At 33.3% G+C, this 18,542-nt stretch overlaps 1 protein-coding gene across 2 annotated transcripts in view; it reads left to right on the forward strand.

The window, feature by feature from the left end:
- Nucleotides 1-18,542, forward strand: part of LOC124354317 (brain-specific angiogenesis inhibitor 1-associated protein 2) — a 457,812-nt gene that overhangs the window by 415,561 nt on the left and 23,709 nt on the right. For both annotated transcript variants that reach the window (XM_046804675.1, XM_046804674.1), the window contains exons 3-6: nucleotides 6,417-6,492; nucleotides 10,517-10,609; nucleotides 12,565-12,626; nucleotides 14,784-14,855. In XM_046804675.1, the coding sequence (XP_046660631.1) occupies nucleotides 6,417-6,492; nucleotides 10,517-10,609; nucleotides 12,565-12,626; nucleotides 14,784-14,855 (303 nt within the window). The remainder of the gene's footprint in view (nucleotides 1-6,416; nucleotides 6,493-10,516; nucleotides 10,610-12,564; nucleotides 12,627-14,783; nucleotides 14,856-18,542) is intronic.

Raw genomic sequence — 18,542 nt, forward strand, 5'->3', positions numbered from 1 at the left:
TACTTTCGTTTGTTATGTACACCAATTAATTATGCCTTTTTAAACTCAGTTATGCAGCCAGAGATCTTAATAAGACGGGAACATTTCTGTGACACATTTAGAGAAAATTCTCCTTAGGAAGCACTTCAGGCTTTCGAAAAATCTTTGCTTCATAACTTTCTGAAACATATAGCCTATATATGTTCTTTAATCGAGAGAGATTCTCTTCTTTCCATAGATTGTCTTGGCCCCATGAAAAATACTTCCTGACTCTTATTTGCAATGTAGATGTAATCTCAACTTTCAGATCATCCTGACCCTCTTTTTAATTTGGAGAGTGGTGATTTTTTTCTTTTTTGGGACCTTTAAAAGACCCCCTTCAAAAAGTTTTGTTAAAATTGTTTTACCTTAGAGTTATAAAGAGGATAAATTTGTAATTTTAATGCAACATATTTTATGGAGTTTTAACCACTTTAATGGAAAATAAATCATTTTTTTAATAACGAAACTATAATTAAATCATGTGTGAGCGTTCTTTTGTAAACAACAATAAGAAAAAGCTCTAAGTTTGCAACATTCTTGGGTTTTTTGGGATTATTGGTGAATCCAGCACCGAATCTGGATAACCATAAAACCAACCATAATATTTCCTGACCGTCTGAAACATACTTTCTGAACCTATTCGTAATCTTATTTCTAAGAATATTTTATATTCTGAAGATTTTCCAGACTATCTAGCACCTTCTCTTCTCGACCCTCTTGCGTATCTGAAATACACCAACTAATCTAACTTTTCACAAATCCCCCAGCAGCGTTATTGGGAACATCATAGGTTTATTATGTGCACAACACTGTTCAACTACATTACGGAGATACATTGCCTGGAGTATTCCAGTTTGTGACTTTTATATCGTTGCTATCGCAGGAACATTATGCTACTACACTTACAGCAGCGTGGCCAGAATATTATTACGCGGTGGAATAGCAATAGTTACTTTCATAATCACAATGTGATATTATTATATATTGTGTATTTTTATTATTTTTATGGAAATTACACACAAGTTACACGAATTTATACAAATTAGGATAAGAGGCCATTATAAAAATCCAACTCCCTTTTAAGATTTTGATAGATTCATCCATCCAGATACGTACATACTACATAAATAGAATTGGGAATTTATTGCCGTTGGTGTGTAATGTGTGTGTGTGTGTGTGTGTGTGTGTGTGTGTGTGTGTGTGTGTGTGTGTGTGTGCGCGCGCGCACGCGCGTGCGTGTGTTTTGTGAGATTTCTAGTGGGTCTAAAGTGTCCGTCTCAGCTGGCCTACTGATAAGTACGGCCCTGAACCTTGCAGAAGGATTAAGGGAAGTGGGGCCACGTCACCTCGATCTCAACATCACGAAAGACAACATCCGTCAAATCCGGGTTAATTTGTCGAGAGATTTCCGCCCAGGCGCTGAAACGTTAGACACCGTCGCAGCTTTCTACAAACACGTTTCCGGGCCCGCTCAGCGTCATGCTTAGACATGCTTCAAATCTCGGTGTGACCGCTTCCAACTGGTAGAATACCAACTGCTGAAGGACGAATTCCTGTATAAGAGTAAATGTATTGTTGTGTGTGTGTGCGCGCGCGCAAAATCTGGGTGTAATGTTTAGCATCACTGTACGGTATAGCCCCGCTCTTCCCTATTGTACATTCATCATGATCCACAATAGCAATCGGTAATTCTCTATAATATTGTAAGGTTAACATTAAGCGCCTGATTGGCAAACATTATACTTATTTTACACACATCCAATTAATAAATATATATATATATATGTGTGTGTGTGTGTGTGTGTGTGTGTGTGTGTGTGTGTGTGTGTGTGTGTGTGTGTGTGTGTGTGTGTGTGTGTGTGTGTGTGTGTGTGTGTGTGTGTGTGTGTGTGTGTGTGTGTGTGTGTGTGTGTGTGTGTGTGTGTGTGTGTGTGTGTGTGTGTGTGTGTGTGTAATATACGTATTTATACTTATAGTAGGCCTCTTTCTCCGCCAAGAATATTTTCTTCTGACACTTTTAATAATTATTTTGTTGAATCTGTGCAGAATGACCATAAAGTTTTACATAAACTTGACTTAAAAAGTGAGATAAATTATTTTTTGTCTAAGCCTAGTTTTACCATTAGAAAATTGTATAAAACTATTAACAATGTATGCAATAGTTCATATCTTGATTTTTATGGTTTAAATTCTAAGATTTAAAAACTTAGTTTTGTGTACATTTTTGAGGTTTGTACTTGTGGGCATTTGCTCATGTGGCATATCCTAATATTTTAAAAATTACTAAGGTTGTACCTATTGATATGATAGGTCCAATTGATATTATGGTGGCCCATAACACACTAGAAGATGAGACAAAAATAGTAGTAGACTGGTGCTTAGCTAATAAGTTAAGTCTGAATGCTGGGAAGCTGCAGGACTTAGCACTTACCTTCTCATCAAAAAAGGAAGAGATCTGTGCTTTGAAATTGTACCGAATGACGATAACACATGGGGGTGGTGACTTCTGAGGTCGTAGTAATAAATACTCGAATTGCAAAGTTTACTTATAAGTTCAATTTAATCAGCGAAACTTACAAGCACCACTTTTAGTTGGTAAATTAAATGTATACCTTGCCACGTTGCTGCCGATTAGAGTACAAGAACTAAAAATGTATATCTGATAGGTGGGCCTAAAATATCCAGTGTTCTATGGAATTATGCCTACGATGTTTTACTTTATAAAACATTAAGATTTTACTTCCCTTCGCAATGTGTAGACTCACAACCCGGGCGTCGGCGTCTTGGCACGAGACATTGAAGCTGTAGTCTAAGAAGGGTTATTTCTAGTCGGTAATTACTAGAAGAGGAGTAGAAGTTATGAAACTGGTAGCCATCTACTCAAATAATACGTGAGCTCGCCTAAAACAAATTCGCGACGGTATTAGCGATTTAATGAGACAAAAACTTATGACGACCATGTGCTCGTCAGAAGGACGACGCCGCAACTTGTATCTACTCGTATTTCAATCAAGCAAATAAAAGATCTTCAAGGGTAAGTTACTTTACTATTTACAACTTTACTTTACGTTACATTCATTTTTATATGTTTGGCATCAAAGGGCTAATTTAATAATATGGAAAGATAAATTTTACTTACGGACAAGGTGCGCGAGGTCAAATCGGTCACGTAGCTGGGGCTGCTACAAAGGGTTAGAATAAAATATTCATACGCGTGCCAATTAGGTAGTTACTCCGCCGATAATTTAGTTCCGGAACATTGGATAAAAAAAAATAATATTAAATTGTACTGGCTGACTAGGTTTTGAAATGTTACATTATATAAAATCTAACTAACTAACGGTACAAAATTCTTTGGCATATTTTTACAAACTGACTTAAAATGGGGAAATCATATTGACAATCAACCGTCAACTAGAAAAGGAACTCTTTTTGTTGAGATCTCTAAAGAGCGCTGTTACACCTGACATCGTTCTGAGCATATACTACGCTTACATTCAAAGCCATCTTAGCTACGGTATCTCCTTATGGGGTAATTCCGGATGGTGTAAAAAAGTTTTTGCATTACAGAAGAGCGCAGCCAGGTTAATGTGTGGCGCTCCGGATCAAACCCATTGTAAACCTTTATTCATATACCTAGGAGTAATTCCATTGCCATCAATTTACGTCTTCTCAACCTTGTTTTATATTAAAGAAAATATTAATAAATTTAATGACTCAACCAGTATTCACAGCTTTAACACAAGATGTAAAAATAATTTAAACACGATAAGATGTATACTACTAGTACACAAAATAGTTTTCAATATATGGGTATAAAAATGTAGCAAATAATTTCAAGAAATTTCCGTTCAATAAATTTAAGTCCACAGTTAAGAGCTTTTTAGTCGAAAACCGTCTATATGAGGTCTGTGAGTATTTTGACGTAATTAAATCTAACTCTAATTGGAAAATACTCTAGACTTAATGATCTTTGACCATTATGCTGTACAGTCTTCAACAATAAAAATCTTGAATAGTATTTATGGGCCACTTATGTATACACATTGAAAGAGTCTTGAGTTCTGTGTTAATATAGTTTTCAGTTTATTCCATGTTATATTAAAAAAGAAAAAATAATTCAAAGCGAAATTTATTGTGCAATCATTTCAAGTCTCAAATTCGCATAAGTTATTTCGTTCGCTAAGGTGTTTATTTATACTGTAAATATTTTTGAATACTAATTGAGTTTTTCAACGGTACCTCGTTTTATGTAGGCTATATTTAAGACAAGAAACAATGTTGTTCCGTTAGCGAAGTAAATGTATCAGGAAGATCAAATAAAGAGACTTTTTAAACAAATAAATACATATTTAGTAATAATGTAACTCATACAACCAAAACTATTAGCTCGTACTAAGCTACAGTTTATTTATCCCTCACTCCCCGCTCTTATTCATATTTGTCTCGAAAGATTTTTATCGATACTCTGGTATGTTCTGTGCTTAATTTTGAAAATCTGTAATTAAACATCTAGCAGCCTTGGCGTTTAATCCTGGGAATTTGTAATTGATTTTGGTACACATAGCGTTAATTGATGGTTTTTAATTGATTTTTTTGGTGCCTTTACGTTTACGAGAATTTGTAATTGATATTCTATTATCCATGGATTTTAGTGTTGGTGTGTAATATGTAATATTGATTTAATGTTCGTTTTTGACTTGTCTTACCAAAATTGGAATTGAAAGCAGAGATTTTGGTACCGTTATCTCAGCCAAGATACCCGGAATGATACGTAAACAAGTAATAAAAGAGACAGAAGGGAGAATTCAACTTAAAAACCACAGTCTACAAATTGCTCCAATTAATTACTCCAACTGAAAAATGTCTAGCTACGCCCCTGCCTTAGTCACAAAACATATTAAAAGTCACACTGATCCCCAGCTGTCTCTAATTCTCCCCGACACAAAGACCCTCAAAGAAGACAAGCCCCTGTTATCATACTATAATGAGTTTTCTGTTTATCCAGCCCGCTCTGACCGACTACCCGTTTCCATGGCAACTGTGCCCTAACCCCTTTTTTATGTTTGTTGCGCTCCTAGGCGTTCTGTACTGGCACAACGTGGACTGGAATAGCCGAAACATGAATGTTGTAGCACTCATATGAAAAAAAAACTGGAACATTAAGCTATCGTATTTGGTGCTGTAGTAATGGAGTTGATAAGGCATGTTTTGTTGGAGAATCGTTGGTATTAGAGTTTTGGATATTTTGCTTTATTTTGTTTTACAACAATTATATTTGTGTTAAAATATTATTATTGTATGATAACCAAATAACTAAATACTTATTTTGTTTCCCTTTATACAACTCATTTATTTTTCATGATGTTCCTACATTTTTACAGCTGAATCTTTTTATTGTTATTTTTATAATCAATTAATAAAAACCAAGATTTTCTCTTGATTATTTGTATTTGTTTTCCCAGGTATACAATGTATCAAAATAGAGTAGTTAATTTTCTCCTTTATCAAATTAAATAGAATAAACATCAAATATTGTGCTTCACAAGCTTTAACATATAAGGGGATTTCAAAAAATGTTTTAAACCATTATTATGTCCCAGTGTTCATGAAATGTGGAACAACTGGTTAAAATCGATTGAAATTAATTCTTTGCCTCTGCTATAGAAGTTTTGTTTCGTTTTGGAACCAATTGCACAGTTTTAAAATGAGATTTTAATTCCTTTGAGAACCACCAAAACCAGAACTTAACTTACAGTTTAAAACACTGGCAATCTTTTTACTTTTCAGGGAATTAAGAAGAACATTTTTAGAAAGAATTTCGTGAACTGTAATTTTTTCAACCCCAAAACACATTTTAATATTGACGGATTTCACCTGTTAACAAAAGGGATTTTGTAATTTAAATAACATCGGTTTGAAATGTAAAGACGCGGACGTGCGCATATACAAATGTATATAGTCTTGAAAACTAACATTTAAAAAAATCCACATCATCCTGCTCCGATTGTTTTACTATAAGAGAATGACTACGACAGTTTTTTTCTTTGTGAAAATTTGCTTTTAAACCGGCATGTAGCTTATGGACATACTTTTAAATTGCGTTTTTTGGAAGTGATTGAAAAATATCGAACGAATTGATGAATAATTGTTTTACTTTTAGTTGTCCTGTTACTCTAAAACAGAAATAAAGGAATCGGGCTGGAAGTGGTGAAACATTTCAGAATTGTTATTTACTGGTATTATTCATGCCTACCATTACTTTGTGTGTTTATTATTTACGACTTTTATTGGTTTGCTATAAAACATTGAGTTTTATAGCAAATCTCCCTTCAGTTAAATATATTATTGTATTACTTGAAAACTATTTAATAATTTAATTATTTTTGTTTCAGAACATTTTGGACAAATTCAATCCCGGTGCCAGGCAGATGATAAATGCAGGGAAAGCTTACCTCAAGGCTTTACATGGTGAGTTAAACTACTTTCACCTTCATTAGTAATATTAGTCTACATGTCCGAGAAGACGTATTACATAATAACCTATAAAACAAATCAAACTTGCATGGATTAATATTGTCATATTAAGTTTATAATAATATAATATTTGTTAAATGCCAAATGTTTTACTACCCATTTTTCAAGATCGTGAAACGGAATATAGAATACCTATGTAGATTAGTATTTATTGTACTTTTGTATTTTCTTTTTTATGTGTATTATGATTGGTTCTTTTAAAGACTTTGATTATTACAACCATCACTGTCCGTTCCTATTTTAAAATTACGACACTATTTGATGTCAAATAAATGTTTAAAGGCATGTTTGTAGTTCCCCGACAATTGTACTGTATTACAGTGACAATAACAAAAATTGTGATTATATTTTACTTTATATTGCATAAAGTTGTCTACTTACAAAATTTAAACTAGTGTAAATTATTAAAACAATTATGACAATTAATCAGCAGAAGAACGTCAAGAAAATTCGATCTCGTGAAAGAGCCACTCCAATTAGTTAGCAGCCAATTTCACATAACTCAATATATGGAGTCTCACATCGAATATCTCATATAACTAATCAGTATGTAGATAAGTTGCCTGCAGCAAGGCAGGCGATGTTTGACGTATTGGGGAGCCACATTGTCAGTTAACTAAGTGAATTTCTAATATGGAGGGATCCATATTGGAACTTTGAATTATAGAGATTGCAATGTATTGATTCTGTTAAGACCCTATCAAACCCGGATATCCCCACTGTTTGTGTCTGTACTTAAATGTGTAACATATTCATGTGAAAGACGAATTGTAAAATTACTGGGTGGTTACTTCGTTAAAGGTACATATTGGCCGAGCTTTAGCGAAAGCTATGACTTGAAGGGCTGGAAAACATTCATATATGTCTGTACTTAAATGTGTAACATATTCATGTGAAAGACGAATTGTAAAATTACTGGGTGGTTACTTCGTTAAAGGTACATATTGGCCGAGCTTTAGCGAAAGCTATGACTTGAAGGGCTGGAAAACATTCATATATGTCTGTACTTAAATGTGTAACATATTCATGTGAAAGACGAATTGTAAAATTACTGGGTGGTTACTTCGTTAAAGGTACATATTGGCCGAGCGTTAGCGAAAGCTATGACTTGAAGGGCTGGAAAACATTCATATATGTCTGTACTTAAATGTGTAACATATTCATGTGAAAGACGAATTGTAAAATTACAGGGTGGTTACTTCGTTAAAGGTACATATTGGCCGAGCTTTAGCGAAAGCTATGACTTGAAGGGCTGGAAAACATTCATATATGTCTGTACTTAAATGTGTAACATATTCATGTGAAAGACGAATTGTAAAATTACTGGGTGGTTACTTCGTTAAAGGTACATATTGGCCGAGCTTTAGCGAAAGCTATGACTTGAAGGGCTGGAAAACATTCATATATGTCTGTACTTAAATGTGTAACATATTCATGTGAAAGACGAATTGTAAAATTACTGGGTGGTTACTTCGTTATACATATTGGCCGAGCTTTAGCGAAAGCTATGACTTGAAGGGCTGGAAAACATTCATATATGTCTGTACTTAAATGTGTAACATATTCATGTGAAAGACGAATTGTAAAATTACTGGGTGGTTACTTCGTTAAAGGTACATATTGGCCGAGCTTTAGCGAAAGCTATGACTTGAAGGGCTGGAAAACATTCATATATGTCTGTACTTAAATGTGTAACATATTCATGTGAAAGACGAATTGTAAAATTACTGGGTGGTTACTTCGTTAAAGGTACATATTGGCCGAGCTTTAGCGAAAGCTATGACTTGAAGGGCTGGAAAACATTCATATATGTCTGTACTTAAATGTGTAACATATTCATGTGAAAGACGAATTGTAAAATTACTGGGTGGTTACTTCGTTAAAGGTACATATTGGCCGAGCTTTAGCGAAAGCTATGACTTGAAGGGCTGGAAAACATTCATATATGTCTGTACTTAAATGTGTAACATATTCATGTGAAAGACGAATTGTAAAATTACTGGGTGGTTACTTCGTTAAAGGTACATATTGGCCGAGCTTTAGCGAAAGCTATGACTTGAAGGGCTGGAAAACATTCATATATGTCTGTACTTAAATGTGTAACATATTCATGTGAAAGACGAATTGTAAAATTACTGGGTGGTTACTTCGTTAAAGGTACATATTGGCCGAGCTTTAGCGAAAGCTATGACTTGAAGGGCTGGAAAACTTTCATATATGTCTGTACTTAAATGTGTAACATATTCATGTGAAAGACGAATTGTAAAATTACTGGGTGGTTACTTCGTTAAAGGTACATATTGGCCGAGCTTTAGCGAAAGCTATGACTTGAAGGGCTGGAAAACATTCATATATGTCTGTACTTAAATGTGTAACATATTCATGTGAAAGACGAATTGTAAAATTACTGGGTGGTTACTTCGTTAAAGGTACATATTGGCCGAGCTTTAGCGAAAGCTATGACTTGAAGGGCTGGAAAACATTCATATATGTCTGTACTTAAATGTGTAACATATTCATGTGAAAGACGAATTGTAAAATTACTGGGTGGTTACTTCGTTAAAGGTACATATTGGCCGAGCTTTAGCGAAAGCTATGACTTGAAGGGCTGGAAAACATTCATATATGTCTGTCTGTCCGCACGATATCATACAGTGTTATTAAATTCAGTGCAGCCTAACTGTGTTAATAAAACTGCTAAAAAATAATATTAACTTTTGCCAAAGTTAAAATTGTAAATCTATGTTTTGTGGCTTTCAAAAAAGCTTTGATAGTAGTTCTTGGTTGATTTTGTTTTCTGTGATCATTATATACTTTCTACTTCTGGGAGAGCCGTGGCTTCTCAGTCTTAGCCGACTTCAAATCTCAGCCAGTGATAGCACAGGTTCAAATGCTGTCTGGACCGTTGCACTTTTATCAGTACTCTTGACTTGCGTACGTTACCGAATCGCCTCCTTTTTTTGTTAGATAAAATCATAGCGCGCCAGTTGTCAATGTGCGCGCGGCAGAATAAGGCTAAAGAGACCGGTCTGTCCTTTTAACATTGCACTCGTACCATAACCTTTTTAAAATGGTTTTTAAAACATGTATACCTTCAAAGTTAGGAGTCTCATAAGTTTGAACAAATACATTTTGTATTTTTTAATACTATTTAATGATTTGAACAACTGCTATCAACTATCTTATAAATGTCAAGCCTTTGGAACACAATGAACTTTTATTGGCATTCGTAACTTCCTCGTAGATACTACATTAATAGTAGAACTACCCAGTAAAGTCTATTTTTTTGTCAACTGGATAAGTTACCACTTCTTACAATTAGGTCACTTATAATTAATTGTTCGGTCTAAACTCTATGCTCTACTTTAACATATTTAAGAGCATCTAGGTTTCATTAATGTATAATACACAATCGCCCATAAATATAATTTGAGGAGAAAAAATATATTTTGATAAAAATTATAAAGTTCCATAAAAATGAGATTTTAATGCAAACTAATAAATTTGCACTACATAAAAATGTGCTCATATTATTAAACGTCACGTGTAATTTAGAATAAACATGTTATTTTGCATTTTATTGCTATGATTTTTTTATAACTCGAGTTTGAAAGTCAGGATCACTACGCATCCTCCTGCCAGAGATTGCCCAGCCTTGTTCTGCAGATGTCATAGTATTGTAGCATCAGATAATAGATATATAAAACATGGAATCAAATATTACTTTAAATAATTTCTTTTTAAATTAGAGAGCTCCGATTCCGAAAGTATGCATTTTGGGGAAAATTGCATCCAACATATTCTTACACGTAATAAAGTTTGACACTTGGGTTTATTATAGGTGGGGATATAAATAATCGAATGTATGTAAGCGTTGTTTCCTTTTTTATTGATATATTAATTAGTTTTTTTACCACTGTGGATTTTTGTTTACTCGTATGTTCCTCTTCCTGTTCAGGAGCGGCTGCGGCGTCACGCCTGTATGTGGAAGCCATCACAAAACTTGCCCGTCAGTCACAACAAGGCACATGGGGAGGTTCGGCAGATATAGGTGAGTGTTAGCTGCACGAGAGTCTGTAATTTGTTAGTCTTACATCTGGGTTCATAGATACCTTTTTATCAATTCAAAGTGTATCAGCTATATAAGAATGATTTGGGTTCGGGCCAATGGCTCCCTTGCGAAAAAAGAGATTTTTGTGTTTCTGATAAGTGCATGGGAATTTTACCCATTTTATCGACAATTTAAAATAAATAGGTCATAATTGACAAAAGAGGAATTCAAATTATTTTAAGCAAGTAGATGGGTGAAGTCGCTCTACAAGATTCGACAAAGAAAAAGCATGAGATACTTTGTATGACTTCTTGTTCGTCAAAATAAAATTCTTTACTTCCAGTCACAATCGTCAAGCTAAGGCCTCACACAGTTATTATATATATATATATATATATATATATATATATATATATATATATATATATATATATACATATATATATACATACATACATACATCATTTATTTATATTTGTATATAAAATATTTTAATATAGTTAAAATTTTATTTAGTAATAAGAAAAGAAGACCAATAAAAATAAAACGCCTCAAAGTCAACCTGCTAGAAACAATATTCCAACCATTGTGTAAGAGGAAATCTTTTATTCTGTAGTTTAGTTGGGTGCCTGGTAAGCAAGATCAGATGGACTCGGTATATAGGCCCCCAGTGGGTACTACCCGTAAATCCCCTTTATCTTCCCTCAAATCTCTCTCTCCCTCCCGCATCCCTCACGCTGGCCTGACCACTTGCCCCAGCAATAACTTCAACAGGCACATTTTTATTATTAATTCATGAGGTAGAGTTGTAGTTTAGTTTGTTAATTTTTCTTTATTGGTTGAGCTTTGTGAAGTTTCTCACTCAGGGAGCTGGAAAAAACTCTCTTCTGTCTGTATGTATATCTGTTGTAGAATATCTGGAGGACATCATTATTCCTAATTTATTTTTTACCTCAACCTAAATTGTTGCTGCTGTTAGCCTTAAAATTAAATTTAAGATAATTTTAATAATCTGGCTGTAAAATTTACATTTGCATAAATAATTAAGATCAAATTAAATGTTATCACTTTAACACCTATTAAACCAGGTACACTATTAGTAAAGTCCACTGGTTGAAAGTTTGTGATAATGAAATTGTCCGATGTCTCTCCCAAAGTTCTTTATGTAGAATAAAAATGTAAGTTAGCACAAAATCTTCATTTACAAATTTTACTTGTATAAGCTACTTCATTCACTTAACTGTTATTATATTTGAATGCTTCTGATAGGTTTAGTTAATTTGCTTTAAATTAAACAAATATTTAGTTGCAAATTCAGTTGAGCTCATTTCAACTGCTATTACACGACTAATGTGTAAGAGAATGGCAATAAACAGCTTTTAATGATGTTCTCTTAATTTTTCCCTCTCTTTAACTATCAAAATCTCACTTTTACTGGTTTCAATGTTTTTTTTTTCTTTAATCACTTTCTTGTCCATTTCCTGACTACTTGAATTTTAGTCTTTTATTTCATTCTAAATGTACTATCTAAACTATTTAATTTTTGCGATTAAATAGCATACAGCATAAATCATTGTGCCCTCTCTATAACTTTCAATAAAATAGACCTAGCATCCATATTCAAAATATAATCTATATCTTTTTAAAGTGCTTTAAATTTAATTCAAATATCTTTTAAAATTAGGCCTTCAAATTTATTCCTTTTTCTCACCTCATGTTGGAATTATTTTCATAAAATTATAAACAAATTTTTAAGAAGAGGCCACAAATGTTTTTGGTCAGGTTCTCAATCCTTATTCTCTTTCACATGTATCTGAACCATCATGACAGAACTGCATAACACCTAGATTGGCGAGTCTTTTATGTTATGAACTTTGTACTTCCTGATGTCATGCATTAGGAAACAATTTAGTCACATCAAGTAATTTAAATACAATTTTTTACTAATGTTTCAGGCGCAGCTTTAATGAAAATGGTCGAAGTTTACAAGGAAATACAAGCTCAGCAGATGAATATTGTGAGTACTTATGTAGTTGTATTTTTTGTTTATATATTTTCTCCGATAACTAAAACACAGATTTAAATGTCAATAAACAGTCTAATTCATCATTTATTATACGTTAATATTTTTTGTGTAAGTAACTAAACATATTTGTAACTACACATAGCTAGACAGTTATTGAACAATTGAGTTAAGTTTAATGTTTTATTATCTTTAATTTTAGAAAAATTATGAAGTTTTAAAAGTAAACCCTTTAATTTCCTTATAAGCATGTCAAGACAAGATTAGTTATTCTGTACCAAAATTATATGCATTTTTATGTCTTTGTTGAGGTAACAATAAATATTAATTTCATGACATCTCAATTATTTCGATATAATTTTGAATAGTAAATTTTACAGGTATTATACAGCTGCACCTAGGTCTTCAGTGCTTTTCTAGGTTACTAGATGAATTAAAAATTCCTGGTATATTAAATTTTTCTGTTCATTTAAATAAATCATTTTAACATCCAGACAGAGGAACGAAGTTGGAGAGAAGAGAATTTATATTTAATGAATACAAATCATATCAACATAATCTTGATTGAACAATTGGATGCAATGTGACAAATCTAGGGTGATTACAAATGGATTGTACCAAAATGTTCATTCATAAAATTCGGCTGTCCTGAAAAGTATTTAGTTTAACTTCATTCATGTATTTTTATTAATTCAGTTAACATTAATAAAAATTATTCTATGAAGTTATAATATTCAGCGACAACACCAGTGAATGTAATTGACCTGATAACTTCTCAGACTAACCTCTTAAATAAGGAACTAGAGGAGCACTGCTGTTATTTTCAGTTTATTCCCTGTATTTTCTGTCACAGTTTATAAGTTATTCAGGTCTTGATTCGCATAGTTTATACTAGTTTTGTGAGCTGAATAGACAAATATGTTTTCTTAAACTGTGTTCTTCCAAAGTTTCAAGGAATAAAGTTTGATCATTAAGTTATTTATTTAGACAAAATCTAGTTTTAAAAGGGTGTAAAAATTATTTGAATTATTAATAATATATGGTTTTAAAATTTTGTCTCCTTTCAAAGGATAGTGAATTATTTGTACTACTACCATTACAGTAAATTAATTTGTATGTAACAATCCTTAACCTGGTATACAGGGCCAGTTTGAAGTGCTCCGCCACCATAACATTTGATACATTTCTTCAGATATCAGTACTAAAACACAAACAATCATTGTTAGATAGGTAGCATATAATGTTAAAACTAATTTAGTTTTCTTAATATGAATATAGTGTTTTGAAAAATAATTTTTTTAGTTGCCATAATATGTTACATAACAAAAAAACCAATTAATTTGCAATGTTTTATTACCCTTACAATAATTTTCATATGAATAACGTGTTAAAGATTGAATAATTGAAAATCAGTTGATACAAAATAATTATAAAACTTATTTAAAACAGTAAATGAAAATATGTAATTTTTGTTACTTTTTTCTACCTTCTCTTAAAATGCTTTGTGGCAATACTTCCAGAATTACATGATAGAGGGAATTCATGTGTCTCACACCATGTTTACATTTACAAAAAATATGTTCAAAAATGGCAGATCCGAGATTGCCAAAAATATTACCTATATCAAAATAAAGTCATAACATAATGAATCTACGATTCTATGAAGAAATATGGAAGACTTGGTAAGTATTTATTGTACAATACAGTATTTTCTAATAAGTAACAAATATGTTTTATGTTTAACTTATTTAAAGATAGACATAACGTTTTGCTTATTTTGGGATTATTGTAAACAATAATCCAAGAAGTTAAAATATAAATCAATTTTGTTAAAGGAAGTCCATTACTTGCTGAAGACTAATAGATCCATTTTTCTTTCACTTATTGCTTTCAGGCAGTTTTTCACTTTCAGTCCTGAGTAATGCCTACATTACTTTTAGAGCTTTCATTGAGTTTGGGATATATTTAAACAAAACAGTTGTTTTATCAAACTTATTATAAACAGGTTATTCCAGAGAAAATTTATTTTAGAATCATATAAATTACTGTTAATTAATAAATTATTTTTTATTTACCTTAGGTATTTTTTTCTCTTGTATTATTGTATTGCATTACATGTGAGTGTTTCTAATTTGATTTCAATTTTTTCAGCTGAAAGCATTCTATGTTGACTTGCTGGTACCGCTGGAGACTAATTTGGAAAAGGATACGAAAGTTGTTCAGGTAATAATATACTACCAAACAAATATTGTGTAGAATTAAAAGAAAAGTTATGCTAATATTGATATTGCAAAGTAATTAAGTAATTTCATAAACTATTACAAGGGAAATTTACTAAAGATCTCTTCTGATCCTGTTTGTTTATTGGAGGGGGCTAAAGTTACAGGTGCACAAATTATTTATAAGTTGTAATTTGTGTCTGGATTGATAACAATCTCAATTACTGTAGAGTGAGGATAATAACAGGATAATTATCCCATTGGTGTACAGGATAATCATCTTGCTCCTTTGCTTGAAGGACTGTACTCCACTAGAGATTTAGATGATAAGATATTCAATAATATTATGAAAAAACTCCATCTTGATATTATCAAGAATTAGCATTACCATTTACATGTGATTGAACTATGGTGGAGACAGCTCTAATTGAAGGGCAATCACACTCTCGATCAATAAACACACCATCCCAAGTGGAGGTCACAGTTTTGGGAACTCGCCATGTTCCATTCAACAAATCATCGTCAGTAATCTTAATTTTCTTGAGATATGTGCTGACTGGGTTCACAGTTTTGCAGAAATAAAAGTGAGGGAAATGCTCCTAGACTCTATTGGCCATAAACAATGGGGATCTCTCCAACAGACCAGTCAAACAGGTTGAATCACTATGATCCAAAAACTATATGGCTAAAACCCAGTCAATGAAATGGTAAACCTACAGTAACTGTTCTCCAAAAAAAACTTGTACCTAACTCCCAGCATGAAAGGTCATGCATGTTCACAACTGCTAGAAGTCAGCACATAGGAATAGTCTTAAAAACTCCCAACAATGGATAATACTATTTTTCACAGCTGCATAAATTTCAAAAAGTTGACAAAATCAAGAGACATGGTATACTGATACTTACTGTAGGACAATTACGCAACAACTCGCAGGTTCCCCGGGTGGAAGCGCCACATATGAGTATGTGGATTTAAAATATTTTCACAACCCCCTCATTTACTGTCCTTACATCATGTGTTCACGTCTTTCAATCAAGAGGTCAGAATTAATAAATTGATACTCTAACTAACAACATGACTTTTGCAGTAGCGTAGCCAGAAATTTCTTTCGGGGGGGGGTCCGTCCGAAACCGGAGGATCAGGGGGACGTTTTGTGTGTTATTTGCCAATGAATTCACTGGTAAAAGGTAAATACCAAAAATATGGAGCTTTAATAACTACGCCTTATAGAAAGTGGAAAGATGTAATAGGCAAATTAAACTCACAGCAACTCTAGTACCACAAATTTTCTTGTATAGCTACAGAAACTTTACGAAGTTTCGATTCTGGCCGAGTAGAAGGCACCAAAGTGATGTTGGATTCACTGGATAAGAAAGAAAAAGAACAAAACCAGAGCTTCATTCAAGCCTATAATTGACTCAACTATATTCTGTGGAGAAAATGAAATACCCCTTCGGGGACATTGGGACCATTGACGGCCCGAAAACCCTTTAGAAAAGAAGGGCGATTTTCGAGCGTTGCTAGGGTACAGATCAAACTAACGGTCGGATAAATGCACCGGAAAAACTCTCTACTGATTAGAAGTTCGGCCACTTTAGATTTCACTGATTGGGGTATTTATGAATGAGTTATAATGACGATTTTGTGTATCATTACACTGTAGACGAGTATATAATTATCGGAAAAAAATCACTTTCGGTCGGAAATAAAATACACCTGAAAAAACTCTAATGATTAGAACTTCAACTACTTCGGACTTCGGTTATTGAGGTAAACGTGGTATTTTTTATTGAGTTAGGGACGACGATGTTTTGTTATCATTAAACTGTACTCGACTACCTATATAATTATCGAGAACAAAATCACTTCCGGTCGGTTAAATACCAAAGAAAAGCTCTTACTGATTCGTTTTGACGATTTTGGATTTCACTGGTTGAGTGGTTGAGGTAAAAGTAGTAATTATGTTAGGACATTGAATTTAGAGATGAATTCAACGCCGACTAATAAATATATAATTATCGAGAAAAAAAACAAAAATAATCACTTCCGATCGGAATATACTAAGGAAAATGAAATAATACCTCAGTCAGTGAAATCCAAAGTAGTCGGAAGTTCTTATCAGTAGTGGTTTTTCCGGTGTATTATCTGACCGGAAGCGATTTTTTCAAATTTTTCTTTGATATAATTATATAAGTATTAGTCGGCGTTCAATTGATGCCTAAAATCAATGTTCTAAACATAATTCTAAGTACCACTTTTATCTCAACGACTCAACCAGTGAAATCCAAAATCGTCAAAATTCTGATTCAGTAGAGCTTTTTTCTCGGTATATTCTCGACCGGAGTAATAATAATATAATAATAAAAATACTTTTTTATTGTGTCAACAATAATAAAAATTACACACAATCGTCAAATTAAATTATTTAGAAATATGTATATCTATTTTAAATTGCCCCCATTCAGTACCCGTTCATACACAGTCCACACTCATTCCTAAGACTGATACATACTTACAGCCATACGTTTTAAAATCTTCTAAATTTTACCACCAGAAATAGAGGATGATCGAATTACTTTAAATTTCATCCCAGCGGCTCATTATAAACTCTTCCACTGAATAAAACACCCTCGACACCAAAAAGTGTTTCAATCGGCCTTTAAATTTTGTTGGTTAATTCAAATTTTTGATTTCATCAGGGAGCTTGTTGATCAGCTTAACACCAACCTCGGATGGCAAACGTTTGAATGCGGCTGTAACCGAAGATACCTCTTGTCCCGTATTGATAGACGTCCCCACCCCGGACGAACTCGCACTTAAAATCGGCAGTACAGGGCGACATCGAGGATGTAGAGACAGGACAAAGTTAGGAATCCAAGCTCCCTAAAGGCATCTCTGCATGAATTTTGGGATTTAAATTTTGAAATGATGCGGACAGCTTTCTTTTGACTTCTAAATACTCGCTCAAATTTGTATTTAGAACAGCTGCCCCATAGCCTCGACTCGTACATTATATGGGGGTGTACAAGGCCATTTTTAGTACATCCCAGGAGCAAAATTTTGAAAGGTTCCGTAGAGCATAAATGCCTGAAGAAACCTTTGAGCAGGTACTATCAATGTGATTGTCTCAAGTCAGACTTCGATTAAGGTAGCCTACATTCCGAGGAACTTGGTGGAATCCTTAACTTGGAGTTTCCTCTATGAGGACATCGTATACTGAATACATGAACTCAGAAGCGATGAGTTCCGCCTGGTGATGTACACAAGGAACAAGACTGGTCCAAGTATAGATCCCTGTGGGACTCCATAGTTTCTAATTTAAAATGATTAAATGTTTTTTTCTCGATAATTTTATATTTATTAGTCGGCGTTCAATTAATACCTAAAATCACCGTCCTAACATAATCCTAAGTATCCACTTTTACCTCAACCACTCAACCAATGAAATCCAAAATCGTCAAAACTTGAATCGGTTGAGAGCTTTTCTTCGGTATTTACCGACCGGAAGTTATTTTTTTTTTCACGATAATTATATAGGTACGGTGTACAGTTTAATGATAACAAAAATCGTCGTCGTAACTCAATCGAAAACCGCACGTTTACCTCAATTATTGAAGTCCAAATTAGTTGAAGTTCTAATCAGTAGTTTTTCAAGTGTATTTTCCGACCGAAAGTGATTTTTTTCGATAA

The sequence above is a fragment of the Homalodisca vitripennis genome, chromosome 2 (assembly GCF_021130785.1).
Source record: "Homalodisca vitripennis isolate AUS2020 chromosome 2, UT_GWSS_2.1, whole genome shotgun sequence".
NCBI classification, from domain to species: Eukaryota; Metazoa; Arthropoda; class Insecta; order Hemiptera; family Cicadellidae; genus Homalodisca; species Homalodisca vitripennis.